At 52.3% G+C, this 27,448-nt stretch overlaps 1 protein-coding gene across 2 annotated transcripts in view; it reads right to left on the reverse strand.

Moving 5' to 3' along the window:
• Positions 1-6,454: 6,454 nt before the first annotated feature.
• Positions 6,455-27,448, reverse strand: part of ETS1 (ETS proto-oncogene 1, transcription factor) — a 77,710-nt gene continuing 56,716 nt past the window's right edge. For both annotated transcript variants that reach the window (XM_082330661.1, XM_082330662.1), the window contains 5 exons: positions 26,517-26,594; positions 25,360-25,608; positions 21,633-21,893; positions 11,674-11,792; positions 6,455-11,101 (listed from right to left, as the gene is read on the reverse strand). In XM_082330661.1, coding sequence (XP_082186787.1) covers positions 10,886-11,101; positions 11,674-11,792; positions 21,633-21,893; positions 25,360-25,608; positions 26,517-26,594 — 923 coding nt within the window. In that variant the 3' untranslated portion in view covers positions 6,455-10,885. The remainder of the gene's footprint in view (positions 11,102-11,673; positions 11,793-21,632; positions 21,894-25,359; positions 25,609-26,516; positions 26,595-27,448) is intronic.

The raw sequence follows: 27,448 nt of genomic DNA on the forward strand, positions 1-27,448 counted from the left end.
TCCAATCATTTTCCTTGCTCTGCCCTGAATTGCGGCCAGTTTTGCAGCTCCCCCACTCCGGCTGTAAATATTGGTGCTGCTGGAGCCCAAAAGCTGTCACACCGCGGGGATCTTCCTTGCTGCTCCTAGCTCATATTCCCCTTTTTGCTTATTCACCCCAAAATCAGATTCATATATTGGCAGATACGTGAGACCAGGCACTCTTTTTTGGTTGTTATCCTTATTTTAGCGGGGGACAAGGATGCACAGACATTAAAATTGAGGACAGATCTTACCAAAACCTGGCAAACCCCATGGCAGCACCAAGCAAAATCTCATACAGCGAACAAAATCTTGCAAAAACTCATCGTTTCTATAACATCTGAGCCTAGCAGCTGGGTTGCGCTTACTTAGATGCTGAAACCACTTTGAATTACCCAGCCAGCACAGAGCACCCATAGATGCCCTTTGCAAAGGCACCCATGGGTGCTGGGAGTCCCAGGGGGGCTCAGGTGGGTGCTGAGTAGCTGAAATCACCGCAGGAGCTGCTGGCATCCCAGAGAAACCAGAACAGATTTGACACCGTGGGATCGAAACCCCTTGGCACGTCCCAGCCAAGAGCTTGGCGCTGCCTTTAAATAGGCCAACAGCGGCAGAGATTTCCAAATTGAAGCGGGAAAGGGGCTGGAGGATTCAGATTTACGCTTAAGGGCATGAATCAGAGCGGATCCATTGCTTTGCACCAGCAAAGGGGTTTTCCCCTGCATTGCCCAAGGACGGGGGAAAAATTCACGCCACAGCCGAAATTGGGCTGTGCCACTTTTGTGCCGAGAGCGATATTTCCCCCGCTTGCTATTTTTTTTGGTGCCTTCGTGATGAAAAACGAGCCCTCGGTGATGCAGAGCCTGGTGATTTACGGGGAGCTCTGCTCCGACAAGGGCTTTCCGCTTGCCCAGACTGGGGGGTGCGGAGGAGAGGGGGTTTTGGGGGGGTTCGGGGGGTTCGGAGCACAAGCTGGCAGGTGGATTGGAAACAGATGCTGATGGTGCTCCCGCCAAGGGCTGCACAACGCCTCCAGCCCAGGGCCCCTTCCCCCAGGGCTTGGGGCAGTTGCAGGGGGACACGGCGACTCCATCGCCTTCGCCCTCCCCGAGGTGCGGCCACCGCCACCCACCCCATTTCGAGTGTCCCTGTGCCCGCCGGCCCCCGAAATAGCAGGGTGGGTCCGAGCTGGATGAAGCGATGCTCTGCAGAGCGGGGTTTGGCTTTTGCACGTCATTAAGGTCCAAAATCACCCAGGTTCATTTGTAATCCTCTGTGTTGATGCCTCTGCTCTCTCAGCCGTCCCCCATCTTCCCAGAAAAGCATTTTGGGGACCCAGGTGGGTGCATCTGGAAAAATACAACCACTTGCAAAGGCTGTTCATAGGAAACAAGTGCCCCGAGCTGTTCAGACAGAGCATCCCACCGCCCGCCCCACAGGACCCCGATCCCTGCAGCCTCCTGCGGAGGGTCCCAGCCCCCAGGTTTTGTCCGCGGTGTCCCCATGAAAACCCCAGAAAACATCCCCCGGTGACCCCCATCCCACCCTCCTGGGAGATATTTGGGGTACAGCCAGGGAAAGGCTGCCAGAGAGGCGGGCATGGGTTTATTCTGCAGCGCCGGGTTTATTCTGGCTGAGTATACGGGTAATTGGAAAAAGGCTTCAGCAAAACAAGGCGGCGGTGGCGGGGCTGGCAGGAGCAGCCATCCCGTCCCGCTCCCAAACAGGGACCCCCAGCACTCGTGTGGTCCTTTTAAGCCAGGCAGGGAGGGCTTGGGAAACGGGTTTGCACTTGGGGAAACTGAGGCACAGAGGGCGAAAGAAGCCAAATGTCCAAACAGCTCCGCAGGTCACAGCTTCTGCCTCCTAAACCTACACCGTGGGACACGTGCCAACCCCTCCTGCCCTCTCAGGCCGGCAGCAAACCCCTTTCCCGCTGCCAGGCCCCCTGCCTGATTTCTTGAGCTCCTTTAGCAAAGGGTTCACCCCCTTCCCGCAGAGCCCCCGGCACGCGGGCAGCGGTGCCATCGCCAGCGCAAAGCCGCAGCTGGGATTTTTGCAGGAGCAACCGGGATGGGGAAGGGGAGAAACATAAAAATCACAAAGAAAAACCCCATTGTAGGGATTTTTATTTTTAATTCTCCTTGGAGTGCCTAGTCCTTGAAAGGATGATTTTCCCCCTCCGAAAGAAACTCCTTCCTCTGCTGGGGTTTGAGCTCAGCAGCACTTTTCCCTCCCCTCCATCCCTCCCAGCTCACGCAGCCACTCGCACCCAGCTCCCCGCGAGCCCCAGGCCTGCCTGGGTTTGGGCTCGGGGCCCCGGGCTCGCCGGTGGTCTGCGGCGGGCACGCTGGTGGTCTGCACCGAGCCAACGGGTTGCATGGCTCTGGCTTTGCTTCGTCGTTTCCAGCTGGTAAATGTCATTAATCGAAGCTGAAAATACATGGCACCGTTCCTGCGATGCCTTTTCCACGGTGCCGGAGCTGGAGCAGGAGGAGATGGGAGGGAGGGGGCCAGGGATGACCCCGGGCAGGAGGGGCGGTGGGAGATGGTGGGTTTGGGATGCTGGGAGGGGAGAAGGGGATGGGAAGGAGAAGGGGGTGCAGGAAGGCAGCTAAGAAACAGCACAGAGTTGGGCTGGGGTGCAGAGCGGGAGGGAGCAGGTCTCCTCACTGGGTCCCTCAAGGGCAATTCAAGCTGGGGGGCATTAGGCCATCCCAATTTTCCCCCTTGCGAAGACAGTGCTGTCTCAAGGAAGAAATAAGCTCAGGTTAAGCATGGCCAGGGCTGTGAGTGTCCTGCTCCCACCCCAAACCCCAAAAGGATGCTGCAGGCAAGAGGGGGATGCAGCATTTTGGGGAGCATCCCCACCCCAGGGATGCAGCATTTTGGGGAACATCTTCCACCCCAGGGATGCAATGTTTTGGGGAGCATCCCTGCCCCAGGGATGCAGCATTTTGGGGAGCATCCCCACCCCAGGGATGCAGCATCTCGGGGAGCATCCCTGCCCCAGGGATGCCGTGTTTTGGGGAGCATCCCCACCCCAGGGATGCAGCATCTCGGGGAGCATCCCTGCCCCAGGGATGCCGTGTTTTGGGGAGCATCCCCACCCCAGGGATGCAGCATTTTGGGGAGCATCCCTGGCCCTGGGCTCCCCACGAGGCAGCCGGGTGTTGGCAGGCACACGGCCCCCCCGGCAGCCGGGTTTTGGCCCCGGTCGCTGCCTCCCCTCCGGAGCAGCCTGGCACAATAGCTCATTGTAGGGCCAGCTTTCAAGCGAGGCCAGGGAACAGCAGCGCTCGCCGGCGCGGGGGAAAGGCCGCTGGAGGAGCCGGAAAGTTGCTGTTGGATGGCGTTCAGAGGCCCCAGCGCAGCGGGAGGCAGCCGGCCGTGGAAAGCAAACAGTGCATGGAACGGAAAGTGCTGACTCTGAGAGGCGGCCCTGGCACCCCCAGCACCACCCACGGCAGCACCAGCCCGGGCACGGGGAGCCCCGGCTGGGTAAATAGGGCCCAAGTGTCTAAACACCTTCCAGCAGCCCTAAATCTCCAGTTATCCTGGTGTAAGGCCCTCATCGTGCCCAGCGAGCACTCAGCCACGTGTGCATGCATCTGCACGTGCGTGCAAGGGTGTGCATGCATCTGCATGTGTGTGCATGCATCTGCATGCATGTGCCTGCCCCGCATCGCCAAGGGAAGGAGCAAAGCTCGTCGCCTTGCCGCTGCGGCACCCCGGTCTGCCTCCTCGTGCCTCTCCCTCTCCATCCTTCTGCTGCTTTCCCCTATATTCACATTTCTCCTCTTTCATTGCCTCCTTCCACCTCTCTTGTTCTATCTCAGAGATTTCTAGAGAGCCCTTCCCTTAGTTTAGTCTTCAGTAATTTCAGTTCCTGTTTCAATCTCTCTTTATTTCCCTCAAGCGCCAGTTTAGATGTCTCATTTCAAGACACCGACCTGAAAAAGACCCATTTGCTCTCTGGCCTCTATTTAGAGGAGCAGCTCTCGGCATGCGCGGCTGCTTTCGAGCGTGCAAAACCCCCTCCATCCCGCAGGCACCAGCCCCTGGCCCCGGGGATACGCTGCCTCCTGCTCCGCTGCTGGATGCATACATCCCTGGACATATATATGCTAGAATCTGGAAAAACCCTGCTTGCTGCTCTGGCTTTGTTTAAATCAGGTGCCTGAGCAGTCACGCAGCAGCACCTGGGGCCAACACGCCGTGCAAAATCCTCCTGGAGGTGCAACTCCCCGCACAGGCAGGCTTTTCCTGCTGGAGAGCTCATCCCTCCCAGCAACCCCCTTCCCATTAAGCTCAATTTTGATGCTCTTTTATTAACAGCTTGCTTGCAGGATGCATTGCTGCAACAGCCAGGGGCTGCTTTTGGGGGTGCAGAGCCGCGGCCGCGATGCTTTTCCAGCGGGAAGAGCTCCGGCTCCCTCCCCAAACTCCGCTTCCCCATCCCAAATTTCCTAAGCAGGTTATTGCACCTGGTGCTGGCACAGCATGGGACATGGGATGGGGGGCCAGGGCAGGGGCATCAAAGGGGGAGCACTTGCTTCGTCCGCAGTCCCCGGTGCTTCCCTTGGGGTGCTCGGCCGCCGGGGCCGTTAACTGCTGGCCATCATTTCCCTAGCGGGTGCCCCAGGTGCGCGGGGGCTTCCCCCGGCAGGCCACCGGCCGGTATTTTTAGTGCAAGCGTTAAAGCAATCGTCTGCAATTGCCGGGGTGGGGATGAGGGACGCTGGGTGCCTGCGGCTCAGCTTCCCCTTCAGCGTTTCATTCCTTTCCTTCCGTCTCACTTGCAAGGACCAGCAGCATCCTCGCGTTTTGCAAGGCCTTGCAGAGGGGTGTGTGCTCCCCTGCTCGCACAGCCCTTCTGCAAGGGGGGCAAAACCCCCTGGAAGAGCTGGGCCACGGTCCCCCCTTTGGTTTTTAGCCGCTCGCCCTCCACCGAGAGGCCTCCAGCCTGGAAAGGCTGCACGGAGACTTGAAAGCGGCGGATGGGAAAGGAGCTGCACTCGCTGTTTATTTACCCAGGGCGGCCGGGCTCTGCCGAGCACGAGGCCACGTCGCCTGGCCCCGCAGCTCCAGCTGCGATGAAAAGAGCTACGGCAAGATCAAGGTCCCGCGGCGGCTCGGCTGGCGGCAAAGGCAAAGGCAAGCTCTGCTTCTGCTTGGAGCTCCGTGCCTCCAAGCCAAGGACGGAGCAGGCTGGGTGCTCGCCTGGCCGCTGTCCCCAGGGCTGTCCCCGTTTCGGGGTCTCACCCAGCCTCTCTGCCTGGTGGTGTTAAGCTCGGGGGTTAGCCGAGCCTTCGAAACGCAGGGGTGTCCCACAGGCATCCCGGGACCACGCTACCGCTGCGATGAGGACAGGACCATCACGGTTCTCCACCTCTTGTCCTTCAGTCCTTTCCCGGGACGTCTTGCTTCCTGCGGGGCTGCAAGCTGAGTTACTATAAATGGAGTTATTATAAATATTCCTTATCCTGGATTCATCTGTTGCATCCTCTTTATCCCGATGACTCCTCCGCCCTTCTTGGTATTCAACAAATCTGAACGCTTTGTCTCAGCCACTTCATGCTGATTCAAGCAAACGTCAATGACATTGTCCTCTGGGAATTTCCCATCACGCAAACTCACCAGCCCTATGAATAAGTGTCGGCTCCTGGACCACGAACCTCCCCGAGACGCTGGCCTCATTAATCAGCACTTCCAGACCCCGGCGCTAACGGGCTCCAATCCATTAGGCACAACACAGAATTCCTCCTGGCTGGATGACGAGGAGATACCCGAGCCAGCATAAACCCCCTGGGGAAAAACAATGTATAAAAATATATATATTTTTCAAAGGTCTGAAGCAAACTGGTCTGTTAGGAGCCCAGAGGCAGGTTTCTCCTCGTGATGGACCACAGCCCCAGGTCTCGAGTAGCGAAGCAGATGCCCAGCAGCACCTTCAGGCTGCAGCGCGGGCGAGCTGGTGGCCACAGGGCTTCGCCAGTTGGCTGCACCCATTTGACAAGAGCCCGCTGAAGGAACTACTACTACAGCAGTCATTTGGGGTGGTCAACCACAGATATCCCAAGCTCCCAGGGATGGTTCAGGATGAAAGCCCACTTTGAAACGCTGGAATTGCCCCTGGGAGGGCAACGCGGCGCGGTGACGGCCTGCGAGGCGCCGGGGAGGAGAACCCGCGCTCCCGAGGCGGGAGGGAGCCGGCGCGGCGCGGCATCGCCCGTCTCCAGCCCCGAGCCCGGGCGCTGCGACGCCAGCCAGACCCTCATTTCCTATCACCGTGCAATTTTGTTTAATAATGAAAACAAAAAAATAGAAGTTGCTGGGATTTCTAAGTTTTCACATTTTCTTCCCACTTTGCTCCCCGAATTTAAAGAGTAAAGGCAAGGAATAAGCACACCGACACCGAGGGTTATGAATTATTATTCTTTTAATTTCACATGGTTTAAAATACGATATGAAATAAGGCTACAGTATATAAAAAACTCTCCAGCAAAATGATGTGCCAGCATCAGCAATTAAAACAAAACCAATCCCCTCCTTCTTTAAGAATTCAATGTAGGAGGGACTTTTTTTTTTGTATCCTTTAAAAAAAACCAAACCAAACCAAAACACAACACACGGACACACACACACACCGCTACATCTCTAAGCTACCTCAGCTCAGTTTTTTTAAAAAGCACCTGCTTTTTCTTTTTTTTAATCTCGCTTTTAAAATTTTTTTCCACTTTTAAAAAATATAAATTATATGAAAATACAAGTTGGAAAATAGTCGAACAGCACAATATAACAATCTCTTTTTTCTTCTTCTTCTTCTATGTTTATCAGCTTAAAAAAAAATCCCATGTGTAAAAACAAAACAAAACAAAACAAAGACTTTTTCTTTTTTTTTCTTTTTTTTTTTTTTTTTTTTACTGAGGCAGTTAATTCCTGGAGATATTCCATTATAACATATACGTATACATAGATTTATCATTTATTTAAACCTCTTTGGAATGTAGACAACAGCTCACGGATGTTATATAGACCCTACCAGAGAGCAGAGCACGCCGAGGCATCCCAATGTTGCGACGTTGAGGATGAACAAGCAACCAAGCCCGAGAGCCTCGCAGAAAACCCCTCCAGAAAAGCAACAGGCAGAAGACGGAGACGTTTCCCGCAGCATCCGAATTTATCGGTGCTTACAGGGACCTTGGTTTTTTGGAGGTTTGGAAAGATGTGAGAAGGTTCAGTCTTACAACATCTTTTATTTCTTGCCCTGCTTGGCTGTTTCGCCACCTGAATGATGGCGCCTGGAGCGGGACGGCGGTAGTGTGGAAATAAAATGGATCTACACTTGCACGCACACCAGTGTCGATGGATTACGGCCTTCCTACACACAGAGATGGAGAGAGACGGGCAGCAGAAAAAGTGCTTGCATTTTTCATCAGTTTGGGGGTATTTTTTCCTTTTATTGAGGCCCCATATATCGACTGCCGAGGCCCTGGAAAGCTGTTTGCAGAGCTAAGCTCCCAAGGTAGGGCTCAGGCTTTGCTGGAGGGGACGAAGGGGACATGCCCCTGCATGGAGAACAGCAGATCACGAGCAGAACACAGAAAATATCCCAAAATTACCGAACGCACCTGAGACATTCCAAAACAAGACAAAATTACCCAATTTCCAAAAGCCACCTGTATCTGCCGAGGGTGAAGCTCAGCCCCATGCAGAGAAACCAGCACAGGAGCGAGTCCCATCCCCAGCAGATCTCCATCATCCCTCTCAAACCCATCCTTCTGGTCCAGCACGTGAGTGTGGCTTAACCAAATTTTCGTGGCCTCGAAGAACAGGAGGTCAGAGGGTTTGGGTTCCATCTGGTTCAGCACATCCCTTGCCAAAAGTCAACAGGCAATTAAAAAGCAGAAAGAAATAAAAAAAAAAAAAAAGGAAACAAAAACAAATCTGCAAATTTCCAGTGTATAAACAGCGCACAGCCCTCTCTGGGATGGTCTCTAGAACGGGAATAAAAAGTAAAGGAAAATAGAAAATGATGAACCTGACGTCCCTAGGATTGTACTGCCCTTCTCCTGCTGCACTTGCACACAGGCTGCGAGCTGGGATGGCAAACGGCTGGGAGAAACGATGGAGAAGCTCCGGCCGGGGGCTACTTCCAAAAAACAGAGCTGCTTTCCACGACTCGCCCTTTTTAACCTTTAAACCATCTTCCCAAAATCACTGGGCACGCACAGGTTGGGCTTGGAAACCTGGGAAAAATAAACACGGCGGAGCGAACGAGGGATTTAGCCTGGCAGAAGGATGGGGCTGGTACCCGAACCTGCGGTTCCTTCTGTCGGAGGGGAATTTTATCCCTGTTTTCTGCTTGAAAAAGGCACTCTGTTTTCTTTTCCTCTCTCCAGCTCGGCCAAGCTGCTTTCTCCCCTCCGCCGTCTGCCCGAGGAGATGAGCTGAACTGTAACCTCCCAGCGGGCAGTGTCCCATTCCTCCTTTGGTGCATGCTCCTTCCACCTTCTTTCCATCCCCTTTTCCTTCCTTTCCGTCCATCCCACCCTTTTCTTTCCATATGCTCAGTGGGATGATGCGCAGCCCCAGCCCCATGAGCTAACAGCAGAACTAATAACCTCCCTTACCTAAACCACCATCTGCTTCCATCCCCCTTGGCTGGAGCTCCCTCCTGGCCTGCTCGTTTCCCCTCCACCATCACCTTTTTTTAAGCACGCAGCAGTTTTGGGGCTGACTCACCCCAAAATGACCAACTGGGGATACAGAGGTGCTGGGTGTCCCCAGCTCCGGAGGAAGCAGAGGAGAGCCCAGCACCTCTGAGCATCAGCTTGCCCCGGGGTCGAGCTCCCCGTCCGACTCTGCCCCTGCGCAGGGGGGTTACGTGCCCGAATATTTCGGCTCTTTGCACGCAGAGTCCCGTCCTGCCGACCCGATATATCAGCCTGGATCAGGCAGGCATCGCCCGGCGAGCATCTCTACAAAGTCTCTCCCCGGCTCGCCCCCCGCTACCATCTCACAGCGCCTCTGTAATGAACGCAACTACCTAAAACACACAGACGGACAAACAACACAAAAAGAAGGTACTTTTGGTTCAAAAGCGTAATACTGTCTTTAAAAAGAAAACGCCCAGTGGTTCGCAGGGGCGAAAGACCCCATTTCGGCAGTCGGATCCGCACGAATCCGGCTTCGGGGTGCTACCTGGCTACGGAAACGCTCGCCGCCTGATCCTCTACCTCACGCGGAGCCCAGCCCGAAGGCGGCCGTCGGCCTCCATCTGCTCAGAGCATCCCGGGACGTGCTGGGCGCAGCAGGATTTACCCCTCTGAACGCAAACCACGCCGCAAAAGGTTTGGAGGGCAGACGGGGCAGCTCCCCCCGGGACTGATCCTGCACCCGTCTCGGGCAAGCACGCGAGACCTCTCGTTTACCCCGCCAACACTGCTCATACGCTTCATGTTAATCACACCCTGACAGGGTTTGCAGGATCAGGCTTACAAAGAGCAGTAAAGAACCCATTTGCAAGGACAATTTCCTTTCTGCGTGTGCCCAGGCTGGTTAAGACATACAGCAATAAAGATAGAGCTGGTCGAAACAGGAAGGAAAAGACATTTCCCTGTGGTTTTTCAACTTTTTCCTGATTTTTTTCCCCCCAATCAACTTCTATATTTTCCATTTACCACATTCAGAACATGGGAATTTCTCCCCTTTCCCCTAAAAAAAAACCAAAAAACCAAACCCAAATTTTCTGAAAGCACCGAAGTGTTCCTTGAGCAAAAAAGTGATATGGAAAACGCAAAAAGACATTTTCCCCGTAAATCTTGATAGGTTTCATGCACAAAACACAGCCACACCAAAAAAAAAGCGGAAATTTCAACCAGCTTTATCAGCAAACGGTGGAGCAAAGCGCGTGGGACTGGAAGCAAGAGCGGCACACCCAGCCAGCATCACTAGGAGCCAGTTTGGAATTACATTTTCCTTCACATACGATTCGGAGATGCCGAGTCGTAGCGCTACACTTCTCCAGTGGGGTCTACATAAACTAATTTGTTTGTTTTTTGTTTTTTTTCCTCACTGTGATAAAACTCTCTGCTGGCATAACAGAAACAAACACACACAATATTGCAATACTGAGACCATCTTAGAGCTTAAGACTATTTAAAAAAAATACTGGCACAAAATTTAATAAAATAAAACTTTAACAATTTAAAAAAAAAAAAAAAAAAAGAGTCTTGATCCCTCCTAGCAAAAAAATCTGTCTTTTGTAGAAAAGACGACAACCGACAGAAAGGCGATGTAACAAGAACGACAAACAGTTCTTGGTTTTTTCCTATATTGCCCCTCCCCGAAGCAGGAATATTCACCCACTTTGGTTTTCCCTCCCCGCCCTCCAAAAAAAGACTAAAATCCTCAAATCCTCGGGAACACTGTCATTTCCTGAACTGTCAGTTTGTGTGCGAATAACACAAAAACCAAAGGGATCCACTTGATAATATTTTTTCTAAACAGCAAGGGATGGGGAGGGGTTTGGTTTTTTTAAGTGAGCTACATTTTTTCTGGCTTTCTTAAAACTCAGAATTTCACCCCAAAAAAGCCTGTCTTGGAGCTTTCAGGAAAAAAAAAAAAGCCCATCCTTCTCCGAACCAAACTTGTTAGGTTTCGGCCAAAAGTTTGCCTCTTCCGCCACCCTCTCTCCCAACATCCTCAAAGCATCAAATCTGAGTTGCTCTTTAAAAAAAACAAAACAAAACAAAAAAACAACAAAAATAACCACAAAAAATAAAAAAGGACCAACAGCAAAAGTCCCATCAACTCTCCAAAATGACACGGGGTGATCCTCCGCCCCGGCCGGCCGTCTTCACTCATCGGCATCCGGCTTGACGTCCAGCATGGCATGGAGCTCCTCGGGCGTGTAGCCCAGCAGGCTCTGCAGGTCGCAGACGAAACGGTAGACGTAGCGTTTCCCGGCCGTCTTGTGGATGATGTTCTTGTCGTAGTAGTAGCGCAAGCCGCGGCTCAGCTTCTCGTAGTTCATCTTGGGTTTGTTTTTCCTCTTGCCCCATCGCCTGGCCACCTGGGAGAGGGGTGGGAAGAGTCAAAGGGGGGACTGCACGTCGCAGGGAAGGGGAGGAAAAGTCTTTCTGGCTTGGTTGGGTAGCCATCGGCAAGCAGCAGTGCTGGACACGAGGGAAGGGACTTTCCTCATCTTTAAGATGGGCACAGATGGGTCACAAGCATTAAAGTTTGGGAAAACCAACCTCCATGCAACGGCAGAACATTGCAGAGGACTCTATGAGGATCTATAAGTCAGGGAAGGGAATGAATGTCCCATCTGTTCCCCAAAATCATTGGGAAGCCCCCCCGCTCACCTGTACACATCCTATTTGAAGAGCTTTGGCTCTCTCTCTGGTGTTTCACGTACTTCACACCACCTTTGGGCACAAACTACTGCTTCCTAAGTATTACTGCAGCCCAATTTTTAACAAGTTTCCAGCTGGGCTCTAACTCATTGTTTTTCCCTACACACACCCAAGACCAGAACAACGTGACTGCCCAAATCTCAGCCCTGAAGGGAGGAGGGGAGGGTTTTCCACACCAATATTTCAGCGGCATTTGGGCTGTGCACTTAATTCCAGGGCACTCTACCTCGTCTGGGTCGGAAAGTTTGAATTCCCAGCCATCGCCCGTCCAGCTGATGAAGGACTGACAGGACTTGTCAGTGAGCAGTTCCAGCAGGAATTGCCACAGTTGGATGGGTCCACTGCCTAGAAAGACAAAGGAAACATGAGACATTAATGCCAGGAAAAGCACGGCCCCTTCTACCCCAGGGAGGCGGGGAGGGGAATCACATGCAAATGGTGCTCACTGAAAAAAATAAAACCTTCTACTATCAAAAAAACCCCATCAACGGCCACAGGGCAAGATCTGGGCTGAGATGACAGCTTGAGAGTTAAATCCTGCAGGTAAAAGAGCTTCCTATTTGCAGTAAGAGCTGAATATTCATGCACTGGAATGCTTCACTTCGAGTTACATAAATAGGATTATTTTTCTGGCATCCAAACTGCGAGGAGTCATTGTCTTGGCACAAGAGCACCACCGTTTCCTCCGTGCCAAAAAGCTCCTGGCCATCGCATGAACTCCGGCAGACTCCCGCTTCCCGACCTTGACTCTTTGCTCCGTCGCTGTTTAGCGAGATAAGGGGGGACCCAGGTATGAAAATTATTTGGCCTCTTTCCAGAGCGTGTTGCTGCAGGAATGGGCTACGCCGGCTCGCAGAGCTCAGCGGGCTGCTGGCGCACGGGGAAGGCAGGGGCTGGCTGGCTCGACAGACAGATCTCACCAGCTCAGGACCGGCGGATCTCCCCATCACGGTCTTGGCACGGTCTTAGCAAAGCCATAAGCAAACCTCCCTGCGGCTGCTGGTTCCCTTAATCCAGCCGGAGAGGCACGAGGCGGCGCGCAGTATCCCATGCCAAGTACATTCAGCCTCTCCTTACAACGCCGTGGTCTCCATCTTTCCCCTGGGTGCTAATTTTGGCCACCAGCAATTTGCCTCGGGGTCCTGAGCCCGGCACATCTAACCTGCAGCACCCGGTGCACCCCACGGAGAGCCTGCGGCTTCGCAGACTGGTTTTGGCTGGATTAATGGTGTACGTGGAGGGATTTCGAAACGCTTATCTCTTCTTTGTGCTTGTGTCCCAATCAAAGGTAGAGGAGAAGCCCTCGAGCCAAAATCCCTTTGATGAGCAACTTCCAAATGCGGCCGCACCCAAAATATTGCACTTAGCTTTGGGCAACATGTTTTGGGAGAGATTTTGCCATGTTTTAAATGCAGCTTAGAATATATCACTAATAATAGGAATGACAATAATAATAATAAACAGAGCCGGGGTTAGAGGAAATGATTTATCACAAAAAGAATTGCATAGGCTGGATTAGGACGGCAGGCTGGGGTAAACCCGCCTGCTGACAGCAATGAGCACAAGCTTCAAGCAGGGAAAAAAGAGTTATGTACTTAGAAAAAGGGATTGAGAACAGCCGATTTCCAGGAATGACAATGAAGGCTGTCAGAGCTGTGGCTGCGGGATAACCCGCGGAGGGAAGAGAGGGCTGTTCCCCCTTTTCCACAAGGTTTAAAATGACTCAAAAGCAGACAAGCTGCTGGGGAGGAGGAAATGAGAGAGCTGGCTCTGGGACAGGGGAATCGCTGTCCAGCCCTCCCCAAATTGTTTCCCTCCTGTTATCCCTAAGGAACTGCTCCAGGGTTTTGCAGGCATCAGGTCCTCCGCCAAGCCCCGGGGGTTATCGCCCAGCCGTGGGCAGGACAAAGCAGGGAGCTCACAGCATCTCTGCTTGCAAATGGGAAGATGACACTCAGCGGGGAAAGGCTCCAGCCCCGTTGTTCTCGGCAGGAGCTTGCCAAGACATTGACTCCGAGACGGCGCTCTCCGGTAGGGATGGAGTTGGGTCATCCGCGCCAAAACAACGGAGGAAATTCAGATGACGCCTTTGCCTCTCATCCAAAAGGGAAGAGCCAAAACCCTGGCCTGAAATGCCACCGCATCTCAAAGCTTAGACCTATTTATAGCAGCAAGCTTTAAATACAGAGAAAACACTGGGCAAAAAGGTTATTTCAGCCGCCTGAGGTCCTCCATGGGGAATCGCAGGTGAATTCACATGAGGCCGGTCCCTCTTGGCCCTTCTGACTCTACACCAATTCCCTACACGCATACCGAGAGCATCCAACACCCAAATCAGGCTAACAGAGAAACAGTCCTAGGAGACAAGACCGAAGCAAGATCAGGTTCATCACCTCGCACTGATTTCTCTCCTGCCCAACCAAAGAACCAGGATTTTTTTTTTTTATTCCTTCCCCAAAATAAGATGGATGGAAACCCACCCCCTAGGCGCCAGGTTCTTGGGTAAGCAACTGCCCTCAAAATACCCCTGAGCCACCCTGGCTCTGCGGGAGCCTTTCAAGGTTCAAGCATCATTAACCCCGAGCCAAGCGGCCGGCGCAGTTCACGCTTGGGGCTCGCGGCTCGGCTGCCAGCTGGCATGGAGAGGTGTCGGGAAACCCAGCAATTTCTCACCCTCTCTCCAGCAAGGGAGGTAGGGCTCCTGCCGCTGTGCCGGGTGCCGCTCTGCCGGGTATTTTGGGATTCTGAAGGAAGCAGTGTCATCCTTGGAACAGGGATTCCCAAGGTCTATTCCGAGCTGCCTGCGGGACACGCGTAAAACCCCAAATTCCTCTGTGTTGGACAAGCAATTATGTCAAGAATGTGTTTACTGCAGGGCTCGCAGGCATGTCTCAGCTCCTATAAACACACGCCCTGCCAGAGGGGAAGACAGCAGAGGCCCTGCAGATGTGCCGCTGCTGCTGGGGCACGGCTCCGAAACGTCAGCGAGGCGGGCGATGCACGAGGTGGCAGGAACCAAACCCTGGCACATGCCCGAGCCTGCGTGCCCGAAAACAGCTCTGGGGAGACCGCAAGGTAGGAAGGTGAAATGATCAGAGAAGGCGTGCTGGAGATCCATGCATCATCTGGTGGGCCAGTACAGCTGTAGTTAGTGCTGAGAGGGCTATCTTCAGAAATGAGCCGCTTTTGACCGCTCTGCAGGCCAGCAAGGAGCAGGGGGTTATTTTTCTCAGTGCCTAAAAGGATTTCCAGGTGACTCTTGCCTCATGCAGAGATGCCACCCCCCCGACGTCGCGTCCCCAAAGCTGTCAGGGCAAGCTGCCAGGCTTGTCTCCGCACCCCAAACCTCCGCCCCCGCAGGAGCTGGGAGCAGCGCCCATTTTCCATCCCTTCTGCTTCAACCCTTCCACTCGTCCCCAGCCAGGGCTGGAAATCCCCACTGCGACGCCTGGTCCACATCACTTCATGGTACAAGCACGCACAGCCGCACCGACCGTCCCAGGGCCGGCGTAGCTCGGCGGGCGTACCCCACCACGCGACCTGTTGCCTTGGTTATCTCCAAAAACAACCACCACTGGAGTGTTCTTGCAGCCTTTTTTTGGCTGCAGCCCCAAGTGTGGGGTGGAGGGGCACAAGCCATCTTTTATGGCACTGGTCCTGCCGCACACATCCAGGGGCTTCCCAGAGCAAGCCCAGCCCTGGCTGGGGAATGGGGGCAGCCCCTGCTCCACAAAAGACAAGGCGAGGACTCGGAGGGCGGTGGGACGTCCTCCCGCCCCGCCGCGACCTCCGGCACCCACGGAGGCTGCTGAGAATAGTGCCCGCCGGAGGGGCTCGCCCGCCGACAGGGCCACAATGGGGGCCCTGTCTGGCCTCGGTGGCACTGAACGGGGTCCTTCAGTGGGGAGTGTCACACCGCAGGAATTCTCCCGCGTCAGGGGGAAAATATGCCTCTTAAGCCGGATGACAGCCGGCTGCTACAGCGGGAAGCACTGGCGGAGCGGTGCCTCCTTGGCACCAGTCCTCTGACGGCACCCACGGGCGTCCCCAGAGCAAAGGGTTTGGTGCCGCGCCATCGCTGTGCCATCCTCCCTTGGTCGGGACTGGAGTTTCCCTACCACCTTCCTACCCAGTGGCTCTGGAGGGGTTTGAAACCAAAATACGCACGACGACCACTTTCACTGGCGCGGTGATGGTGGTACCACCCGGCTGCAGCAGACAGGCACCCGCGCCGTAACCGGGAAGGCACGACCCAAAACACATCATCCCCACTCTCTCTCGAGACGGTTTCACACCCCCACCCATCTCAACGGCCTCTGTTGTGTTCTCCTTCTTTCAAACAACAAGAAAAGAAGAAAAAAAAAAACCCTAGTGAAAAAAAAAACGGCGCACCTAAGCTTTTTCGCTCTGTGGTTTGTGGTTCCAACCCAACAAAACAATTGGGCATAGCAACATCTCCAAAACAGCCTTTGCCTCGCTCATGTGCCCGCCCTCCCCGAGTCCCCTTCGATGACACTGTGGTGCTGGAGGTCCCCAATCCCCCCCCGCTGCACCGGGGTCGGGGACGGCAAAGCTCATCCCCATCACTCCCTTGTTAGACCAAGCCCAACCGCCTCCCCCCCAGCTCTCGCCCAGGTCACGCCACCGCAAAGTGCCGGCTTTGCATGGGTGGGAGGGCAGCGGCAGAGCTCGGATGGAAGCATCTCCAAAGAGCAGGCGTGAAGAAAGCAAGGAAGGACCCAGAAAGCACGTTTTGGGAGCCACGTGCTTTTGGCCACGCTTACAGGCAGGAGAGCGGCCAGGCGGGCCACTCTAGGCCAGTTTGGCTTTCCTGATGCATCTCCTCTGTTTTGAGGAAGAACGTGCTGGGAGGACTGGTCTCACTCCCGAGACATCCAGCAAAGCACAAGGGGTTTCGTGAGCTTCACATCTCCCCCTGAAGGTGGTCCTGCAGGCCAAGGGCTGCCGTGCAACGCTCCAGCTCGTTGCTCGAAGGAGGGACTAAGCCACAGTTGCTGCTTTGCCATCACCTCCGGGCTGCTGAGAAACCGCTGCTGGCGGCTGCAGCGGCTCTGGTGAGAGCTGAGCTGCCGTCACGGTTGGGCAGCGTTGCGTGGGGCTGATTTCACTGTCATTTGCACATGTCTGGCAGGTGGAGCAGGAGCCACTGAACCAGCCCCGAGCCCCACCCTTGAGCTCCCCACCTTGCAGAGGCCAAAAGGGCTGCTGAGCCCATGCAGGCTCTGCACTGGAGGCAGAAAGCGGGCAGGAGCTGCTGGCTGGTCACACTTGAAGTCACCCTGCAAGGGCAGGTAAAGGGTATAACCCAGAACGAGCGAGCTAACAACCACCCCTGCATTGCCGAGGGGCCAGAGGTGCTGTTGTGCTGCTTCTGATTGCTGGGGCAATCTGTGCAATCAGAGACTGCACCTCCAAATTCCCCTAACCCATGGCAGAAGTGGCACAGAGGCCCATTCAGGCACCCGTCTCCAGAAGTGCAGGGAAGCAGGCAGGAAGGATGCTGATGCTTCTAGGAAAGCTACTGCACAGACTCGGGATGTCAAGGACAGCCGGATCACCGGCCCCTGGTGGGAGAGGGGCCAGGAAGGCAGCTTCTGGCAGATTTTCGGATGCCGATGACCACAGCACATCCAGCGAGCTCGCTGGTGGAAGCCTCAGGCCAGCAGCACAGGCAACAAGAAGAAGAGGGGAAGCAACACACAAGCTCTCTTGAAAGAGACCCACTTTCTTTGGCACCAACTTGACTTTCTTGCAAAACAGCAGCTGCGTGCTTTCACTTCTGTGTCACAGATAAGCATCGCTCAGAAACGCAGGCTTGTCAAAGGCTTCAGGCTCTGCACCACAGATGATTTGGACAGGGCAGATGGGTTTAGCAGGCAAATTTGGGCCCTATCAACATGGTACTGCGAATGCTGATAGCGAGGATCAGGGCTGGATCTGGCCCAGGCAAAACAGTTTGGTAGGCAGAAGCACTCCTGGGCGCTCAGGCAAGATAGCATCTGCAGAGGTGGCTATTCCCTGCACTACTTTCTGTCTTCTTTAAGGGCAGCATAATAGTGAAGATAGCATCAATCTGTCGCTAAGAGAGACACTCGGGTCATGTGTGATATTATCTGGGAAGGGGGCATTAACTCTTCAGGTGATTGTCTATAAAGGCATCAGCAACTTCCTAACCGGGTCCATAAGAAAGGACAGGAGCACAAACGCAAAACTAGCCTTGCAGATGAGGGATCAAGGTTTGATGCGCATTCACTTCACCTTTCTTGTCCCTCTTTCCTCCTTTCGCCTCTCAAACACGAGGGGAAACGCTCTGCGCTCTCTGTTCAGCTATGTGGAGCAGCAGCTCGGCACATCACAGCTCTGGTGTTGTGGCAATGCAGACAACACCGCGAGATGGAAAGCCCCGGCCTGCACAGACGATGCTGAGGTCCTACGTGCCACAAAGCAAACAAACACCACATCTTGGCTGTGAACCCACGCAGGTGCTTTGGGGTGCTCAAGAAAAGCCAAAAACAATTCAGCCCTGAGTGGCTATCGCCAACCTCAGGGGCAGAGGGAGGGTCTGAACCTCCGGTGGAGCTGCATTACCAGGAGGGCAGCAGCACAAGTAGGTCAGAGTAGTGGAAAAATAAATATAGGGCAGAAAGGCCAAAGACCAGTGCGGTCAGACCCACACCACCTGCCTTCTGCATGGGCTGCAGACCGCCCGCACTTATCCACGTGGCGTCAGGTCTCACGAAGGATGTTGGTGGCCATGGTACCCGCCGGAGGCAGCGGTTTGCAGGATCCAGCTACGGCACAGCCCCAGGCAGGGCTGCAGGCGGCACGGAGGCAAAGCTGAGCTTGCTTTAGCCCAGCTGGGCTCAGGTACGGAGGGATCTGTGCCCGTGCGCCAGCACGCACCTAGCACGAGCCGCCCACCCACACCAAACACTGCACTGCTGCATGAACGAGGGAGCTTAAACCGAGCTCAGCTAAGCCAACGTGGGGTTTAGCACATCTGCCTACAGAGAAGGCGCACCCTGACACACCGCTTGCCTCAATTTAATAGATGCATTCTGTCTCCGTTTCCTAGGTCATGTCAAAAAAAAAATAAAACCTGGCTTAATGTAAGACTCAGACTAGCCAAGCTTTGAGAGAACTGGCCCAAAAAACAGAGGTGTCCAGAGCCGGCCCTCCCTGCAGCTATGGAAACTAAGTTCACCAACTCCTGAGCAGTTACGTTTCTCCTTCAAAAAAGATAAGAAAATTGCATCAACCTCTATCTGAGCAGCCATGGCAACTTGTTAAATTAGGTCAAGATGTGGGGGCAGATAACGTAGCTTTGAAAAGCTGCTTGCGAGCTGGGTGAAGAACACATCAAACGCAAATGGAGCTTCCGCCAAAATGCACCTTCTCACCAAAGCATGCGCCTCCTAGGGCAGATACCATCAGAGATCTGCCACGGCTGCGATAAAGCGCTGTGCCACCTCCCTGGGCAAAACAGGGCCTTGGTAACAAAACCTGAACAATATTGTCAAGTTCTTAAAGTCAACCCAGAGAGCCCTGGAGATGAAGGACGCCATCTCCCAGGCTTCACCCTTCCAGCCCTAAAAGGTGCACACCATGGCGTGTCTGCTGGGTGCTCCACTGCCTGGCGACGGGTGTTGGACATGTGCTCGAGGCCTCATCCCAGCCGCTTCGGGACCCTGGGCTGGTAATCCCCTGCTCTGCTCGTTTGGAGGCTCCACCTCCTCACCAGAGCTGCAAACGGAGCCCAGACTTGAAGTTCCTCTGCTCTAGCTGCTAGACAGCACTTCCTCCCCCAAGTAAAGTAAAAGTAATGTAAAGCAAAGCAAAAAAAGAAGGACCGAGGAGTTCTGCCTTGCTCAGCTGGCCCAAGAAAGAGGTCCAGCACTTCTCAGTGGCCAGCCTGGATTTTTTTTTTCTTTTTTGCAGAAATACACTAATACAAAACAGTTTTGAGAGTGCCCAGTTCTCCTACAGTTTGTAATGCAACATGTTCTCACTCGCTCTCGCTGTGACCTGCTTTCACAGCAACCTGGCTTCGCTTTGCACCCACGCTGGGCTCCCTTTGCACAGCAAACGTAAGGTGCTGACAGGCCAGCAGGCTTTAAAAAGGGACAGAGGACATCTCTGGAGTCACACGCCTGCAAACTTCATCTGTCCAAAGATCGTTCCCAATGGTAAATGCAGGCTGTGGAGGTTTGAGGACTGAATTATTGCTTAGCAGCCTTCGGAGCAAGCAAGCAGTGCTCCAGCCCAAGGATTTCCAAGTGCCTGCTGATCCTGGAAACCTCTGATTTTCCTCTCCCCATTTAAAGTTTCTCAAGTGAAGTAATGCAAAAAAAAAAAAAAAAAAAAAAAATCAGGCACTCCCACTTATTGATCACACTGAAATGCCTGGGCCAAGGGATTATCTTCCCGGCTCAAAACGGGGTTTGAAATGAAGCAAGGGAAAATGTTACGCAGCGCACAACGTTTGGAAGCGTGCTCTGGCATTGCATTAACCGAAGTCTCCCCTTCCTGGCGGCACGAGTCCAAGGACACTCTTTGGGGTGCTAATACTCCTTGGCAAAACACAGGGTCCAGCCGCTGACTCCGGCTCCTCACTTGCTGCGGGAGCTGGGAACGCCGCCTCTCTACGGGGGCGGCTCTTTTCCATGAGCTACAGCAAACGTGGGGGGAAACATCCAGCTTGGAAAATGAAGCTCCTAGTTTTGCCAGTGCCTCCGTGCCTCAGTTTCCCTAGCTGTTAAAATGCAACCAACACTCCTGACCAGGCACTGGGTACCCAAAACACTTCCACGGGCCATAGTGAAAGGCGTTATCAATCAGGAGAAAATAGGAATAAAAATTGCAAGTTGTGCTCACTGGTCTCTTTTCTTAGGAACATCAACTTCCGTGGCACGGCGGGGGATGGTGTCCCGGGGCACGGCCCCTCCTACCACTCATGCCTCTCCCCACCACATCCCCCAGTCGAAAACCATTCAGGAATAGCAGAGCACACTTTTATTTTGCATAAACTTGGCCGAAACAGGCTCATTCAGCAGGGAGGGCTGAGCTTTCTTCTTAACTAAAGCTATAGCAACAAACCACTTCCTTTTTTACACATAGCTCCTAAAATTATCTCTCCACCTCTCCTCCCCTTTGCATCTCTTCCCCCCCTTACAAAAAACTAGATATCAGCCCTAAGATGAGCCGTGCGTGGGAGGAGATTTCAGGGACAGTCGCACCTCAGGATCTGCTCTGAACCTTTCGATGATCTTTATCTGCACAAACTATTTCCACCGCTTGGCTCCTCCGGGCCACAGCTGCTACCAGCTGGGGCAGGAGAGATCAGTATGTTGGAGGGAAAGGGGAACTGGCAGCAGGCTACCCTGTGAATTTTACTTATAGTACCGGGAAAAGACATGGCACAGGCAAACTGGAAAGGATTATCTCAATTTTAGCTGGAAGCCCCGTCCCACCAGGTTTCTCTCCATGGAGATGCCAGATTGCTGGAGGGCTGTCATATAAAAAGCCGGAGTTTCCGTGGTCTATCACCTTCGCATCTCTCCCAGTGCGGGGAATGGAAAATGTCTGGGTCTGCTTTGGCACCATCACATCCCTGACTTGCACCAAGGTAAAGAGCAAAACCAAGTGCTTCCTCCATGCCAAAAGGGGAGAGGATCGTTTCACGTCACACACAGCAATGCCAGAAACGCAGCCGCTCCTGCCTGAGGTGGGAAACCACAAGCAAGTGGCCAGCACAATGCATAGAAGCGTTGGAGGGGGAAATGAGGGCTCTCCACTACCTTGTGTTCTCAGCAATACAATCCAGACACCAGTTCCTACCAGACCCAAGCAGAAGGCATCCAGGCATAAATGAGAACCCAAGGCATCAAATGCCCTGCGGTCAGCCAGGTCCTACATCCTCCATGAGGTTTGGAGTGCCCACACTTGAAAGACGCGCAGCCTCGGGGGGCTGCGTGCTCTCAGGTGTGCCCGCAGGCTTGTGGCTGCCCCCAGGGGCACCCCAAAACCCCTCACTCACAGACCACTGAGCCAGCGACGCAGACATTGGGCAACCCGGAGACCCTGGAGGCTCTGCCCTCCACCGATGGAGAGGCTCTACCCAAGATGTTCAGCAGAGAGGCACATTCCTGAGGAGCGTGACCCTACCTGTGTAGCCAGCAAGGGCAGCAGCAGGAATGACAGGCTTGTCCTTGTTCATATCGGCCCGATCGCGAACATAGTCCTTGAAGGTGCCCTTGGGCTTGTGGTTGGGCAGGGCGGCGGGGTAATCCTCCGAGTCAAAGCTGTCGTAGGAGGGGACGCGCTGCAGGCTCTGGAAGGAGGACTGGCTGCTCCAGGACTGCGTCAGCCGGTCGCAGCTGTCGTAGCTCTCTATGCTCTCGAAGGAGTCCTGGCCGCCCAGTTTACCTGGTGAGAAGGAAGGGCACGTGAGATGTGCCTGGCCAGCATGGGGATGCTCTAGCTTGCCGCGGCCAGGAGAAGGATGCTTCGCCTGCCAGCTGTGCAGGCAGAAGGCAACCAGGCAAATGATGCTGCCCTACTACGCCTCATCTCCAAACAAACTCCAAAGCACAGCCTGAAACTGGGATACTTTTGTTATATTTGTAATTCACAGCAGGGCTATCTGAGATGTTCAGGCAGTAGAGCAAGGCAGAGAGAGTCAGGGGAAAAAGCCAAAGTCCTGACTCTCTACCGAAGACTGATGCCTGCGGCTAATTGGAAATTGTCCTCTGTTTCAAAAAGGCAATGGCAGAGAAATAATCCACTTTAGACAGATATTCAAGGCTCAGTTCAGGTGCCTAAACATGGACACTCCAGGACCTCTTGCTCTTGCTGCTGAAAAATATGGGTCTCCAATAAGTCCCATATTCTATCTGCCAGCCCTATATAAAGACTGATCAGGCATATTCAAGGGCACTGGACACCCAGCTTCTTTACTTTTGATGTTTCCTGCAAAACTATACAGCAGCCTTTTATTGCCATATGTTACAACCAGCTTCCACCCCCAAATCCCCAAACAGCAGCAGATTTGATGGAGGAGGAGAGCAAAAGGCTGAGAGCTCAAACAGCTATTTTTCCAGTTCTGGTAAGGTGAGCACAGCTGGGTTGTATCAAGGCTACTCTCTGGGGTATTTTCCGTAAAGACCAGAACACGAGAGGCCGGATCCTCAGCAGTGCTATGCTGCTTTACACCCACTAGAGACAGTGTAAGTATACCCTCTGTACTTAAAACAGAGAGCTAAAAAAGGATCCAAAGAACAAACTGAAATTGCTCTCTCTGATCTCCTGTACGCTGCCGATTGCTCAACATCTTTACTGACAAACTAAGAGCGTAACAGGATCATTCAAGTTCACTAATTTCCCAAACTGGGCTAAAAACAGCTGCTGGGATTGTGCAAGAGCTCCTGGAGAAATTTCCATTGGCAGAGCTACCCACAGCTTGGGCCCAGAGAGTAAATCCCAGGGGAACAGGAACATGGAAGGACGCTGGCACGCTCCCCCAAATATTTGTTGTGTTGTAGTTTGAAGAGCACTTGCTGCGAAAAGACTCAACTACTGCAGGCTCTGTCCTGATTGCTGGCCCAGACTCATCTGAAGTTTGGATCCTTTGGCCCAGTTTTGCTGGTAATATCCATGCTTCAAACTCATTTTCTTTTTTTCTTTTAGTTTTTTGAGAATTTAACACTTCAATCACTTCCTGAATCCTGCAAGGGGAAAATTAACACCGCTCTGTACATGTGCATTAATTGGCATAACCACTTCCCTGAGAAGTCCTGCGGCACAAGCTCATTTAGAAAAGGAATTAAAAATCCGCCAGATGAACAGCCGCAGCGTCGGAGACGAGACTTGGGTCATTTCATTGAAAATTCACCTAAATTTAACCTAAACATGAGCCTTTGGAAAAATCATGCCTTGCACCTACTCAGGAGAAACTTGTTAAGAGTTTGGCAGCTACATTTTCCAGCTAGGTCCTCACTGATAAGGCAGAGTGAAACAACTCCCATGGGACCACAAAATTAACTCTTAAAGCCCACAGAAGGAAAGACAGAAGGCGACTGGCTGGAAAACCTTCATCCTGAATTTCCCACTGCTGAAGCGCTTGACTTCGCGACAGACTAACCTTTTAATACAGTGGAAGGTAAAGACGTACGTAAATAAAAATAAGTTGGACTCTGCTTTATATCAAGGCTTCTTTATACCACTCTGGGAGGATTAATGCCACCCAAAACCCTTCTATGTGGCTGAAACGTAGTGTTAGTGTAAGCACAGCTGTAGCCTGTTGCATTTCTTCAATTGCAATCAGTATGTTAAAGTGTTTGCTAAAAGCAGCGGCCCCTGGTCCCCAATGCTGAGTTAGGGACCCTTTCTTCCCTCCCCTGGAGCCTTTTTAGGCTTGCCAGTGAGAACAGGCTCAAGGTACAATTGCAAAAGCATGCCTGAATCATTGCATTTCAATGAGAATTATTAAGGAATCACCTATGTTAAAGAAAAGGGCAAGAAAAGCAAAAGACACTGATGAAAGATAGCCATAAAAACAATCCCAGAAAGAGGAGTTTACCTAAAATTATAACACTGCTGCCCTTTTGGCTCACCGCATCGTCCAAGTCACCTCTCGCATATTAACACTCCGCCAGCAGCAGAAGTAGAGGTAATAATACAAATAATAACTTTCCTGTCATTAGCTCTCCCAGCTTGGAAAAAGAATGAGAAACTTAAAATTGAGCTCCACTGAGCAAGGCATATGCGACGCAGACCTGCAAAAGGGCTCCGGCTTTCACAGGGAACCAGCCCGTCTTCAGCTCTCGTAGCTGAATGAATGGGTTTAAACGTTCAACATCAAACCTGGCTCACAGCAACACGTTACTCTAATGAATTTTAGGCCTGGGGACACCTGGATTCTATTCAGGGCACGATGGCAGGCAGGTCAGATCTCTTCCCCGTGCCTCAGGTTCCCTACCTGGAATCAGGAGATAATGATAGCCCTTTGTAAGTGACTTTGAGCTCTACGGATTAAACTTTTGCTTTGAATATATACTGTGAGCCAGATCCTCAGCCTTGCATTAAGCGATGTAATTACAAAGTGGTTGGGCATCTGGGCCCCATGTGCTCAGAATTTAATAATATTAATTGAAAAGGCATTTGGGCTCAGATCCTCTAAAGTGTTCAGGTGTTTAAATCCCATCATCTCAAACAGGAATCATGTACCTATAACTCTTTGGAGGCGTAGGGTTGTAGCACAAGGATTCGGGGGGTCTTTCGGCTCTGTCGCTGACTCAACCCGTGACATCTGCATCTCCTAACAAAGCACAGGGCTTGGGCTCATCAGAACAGATTATCAATTCCAGCCAACAGCCATCAAAATCAATGGAGATAATGGATAAAGACTTTGGATCATCAAGTGTAAAACCTTTCAGAGCCTTGGACAGCAATTCCTGATGAGAACTTGTGAAGGATTTGTGGGGTTTTGCCTGGTCTCCTAGGAAAAGGAGATTTATACAACCACACAGCAGTCTGTCCTCCCTAATAACCTTAAACCCTATTTCAACTTCACTCAAGTTTGACATCAAAGTACAGCGCCAGAAACGCTACATTTCTGCAGATGTTGTAAAAACAGGCAGCAGAGCAGAGCAGAGAAAGACCTTCTTCATGTTTTCCCCAGACAGAAAGGCAGGGAGGTCTCAAAGCCATCAGGGAATCCATCTGAGAGTTCAACCTCATAAGATATATGGCTTTGTTACTGGCATTGCACGGTGCCCCGAAGGCCTTGGTCCCCCCCAAAGTACATCTCCTACAGAGGGGAAGGCAGGGCTTATGCTGGTATACATAGAAGTGGCAAAAACCCAAGCAAACCCTGGGAGATGCCCGACTTTACCTCGACTGGCACGTCCCATGCACATGTTATCTGGCGTTACTACTTCTTGCTTGATTGTGAAGTAGTCTGTCTGCAGGGAGTCCGTCTGGACTGGGTCACGCAGGATGACCGAGGGATAGTCGTTCTCGTACTTGAGGGACAGGAGCTCTTCCGAGCTGATGGGATGGAGGGTCTGGTAGGACTCTGTGATGAAGCTGGGCTCAGAGAACTCGGAGGGAGGCACGCACTGTGCATGCTCGATGCCATAACCTGCCGGCAGAACGGGAGCGTCAGAAAGCAAGCCAAACACAAGCAGCTCAAAGAAACCAGAGCATTGCTCACTCCCCCTCCAGTCTCCCACAGCACAGTGAGATTTGAGGTCTGCAGTGCAAGAGGAGACTCTCTTTGGATATAAAATACTTGGAACAACTGGGCAATAATTTTGAGTAAAGATTCTAAAAGCTACAGAGATTGTGTCTTATCATTGCAGCAATTAACACAAATAAGACATCCTCGACTGTCATCAATGTGCATTACGCCGAACTCCTCTCAAGCAAGCTGCTAGTGGGAAAAAGCTGGAAAATCACGAAGAGTGTAGTCTCAGCAAAAGAGATACAAGGCAAAGAAGTTTCCTTGATGATTGTAATAGATGAGTCACTTCCACAGTCACCTCTCCTTGCTGGCCAGAGCCTGGAATCCCAGTTCAGGTGAGTTGGGTTTTTTTGCTCATTCATGAAACACATCACAGATTTCAAATGCCCTTAAAGAACATCTCCAAACCAATGGCAAGTGCGGGAGTCTAGATCGACGACTCATCTCTTTCCTTGCCAGGCTCCTACCTAGCAATTCAGAATTAAACCTTCCCTTTTTTAACACATTTTTTAAAATTCCTAACATTCCGGGGTGTTGAGGTCGCTTTTCAGGTCTACTGAGCTGCAGCTTCAAACAAATAGTGCTTGCAAAGTCAGATTAGGGCATCTCAAGGCAGTCCCCCAAAATAAAGATAGCTTCTAAAGAAACCCAAACCACTAGAAAAGACAAAATTATACGCTTTGCATGCTCTGCCGTGACAGAGCAACAACTGCATGGTGCAGTCCTCATGCGATGCAGACAAACCTCTAATAGGTGGCACTTTCATGCCTGGAAGCACCAGAATGATACTGATAATTGAGACTTACTAATTAAGTAGTCTGAAGTATAGCGGGATTCTGGATATGTTGTATTCACTCCATTTGCTGGGTATGGCTTTACCTCTTCTGCAAAGAGAGAAGGAAGGAAATGTCACATGTCCATCGGCATATCGTGCTTCGCAAGACTTGCTGTAATACGGAGAGGTCTGAACTTCCTAAAACGCTCTTCTCTGGGTTAAACTGGGACGTTCAAAGGAACAGAAAGCAGTTAGGAGCTGAAACCCCACCGTAATGAGTGCTTGATGCACTTGCGTTCCTTTGGGAATTCTTGCAGCAGGCATGCTCAAATTTAAACAAAACGAAACAAAACAGGAACAACTTTCTCAATCAGAGGCTCCAGGTGGTTCTGAAATACTAATTGCATAATTTCCTTGCTTGCCTTAATTTTTGTCGTCTTTCATTCTCTTGAGGATTGCTTATCGCACTTACATGTATGAGCTCATGAAAAAACCCCACCATACAAGGACAGTTGTTTTCCTGAAAAAGCCCCTATTTTTAGACCAGCAGTAGGTGTGTGCAAGTGAGTGGGTAACGCATACCAAAACCAGCTCCTGCAACCCCAAATTAATGCTAATTCCCAGCCTACGCAGCACCTTTTACCTTACACCTGATGCAGGCAGAGGATCCCATGCTCAGAAAAGCTTTGCGGCATTGTCCATCACCCAACTCCCGATACAGATTCCACGGTGCATATATGGGCAGCACGCAAAATTTTAGCCTTTCTATAGGCATAAGTCACTGAGAAAGAGCACGTATCACATCAAAGCACAGATTCTCTGCTTTCCATTGCTTTTTCCGAGCACTTTGGTGCTCCTGGGCTTGGCGCTGAATTTGCTTTCCCATGTAAAAGCCACATTGCTCCTACCCTGACCAGTTTTTCCATTAACACCTTACTCATTCCAGCACGGCATGTGGGCAGA

This window comes from Platalea leucorodia (genome assembly GCF_965183815.1).
Source record: "Platalea leucorodia genome assembly, chromosome: 20".
Classification (NCBI taxonomy): Eukaryota; Metazoa; Chordata; class Aves; order Pelecaniformes; family Threskiornithidae; genus Platalea; species Platalea leucorodia.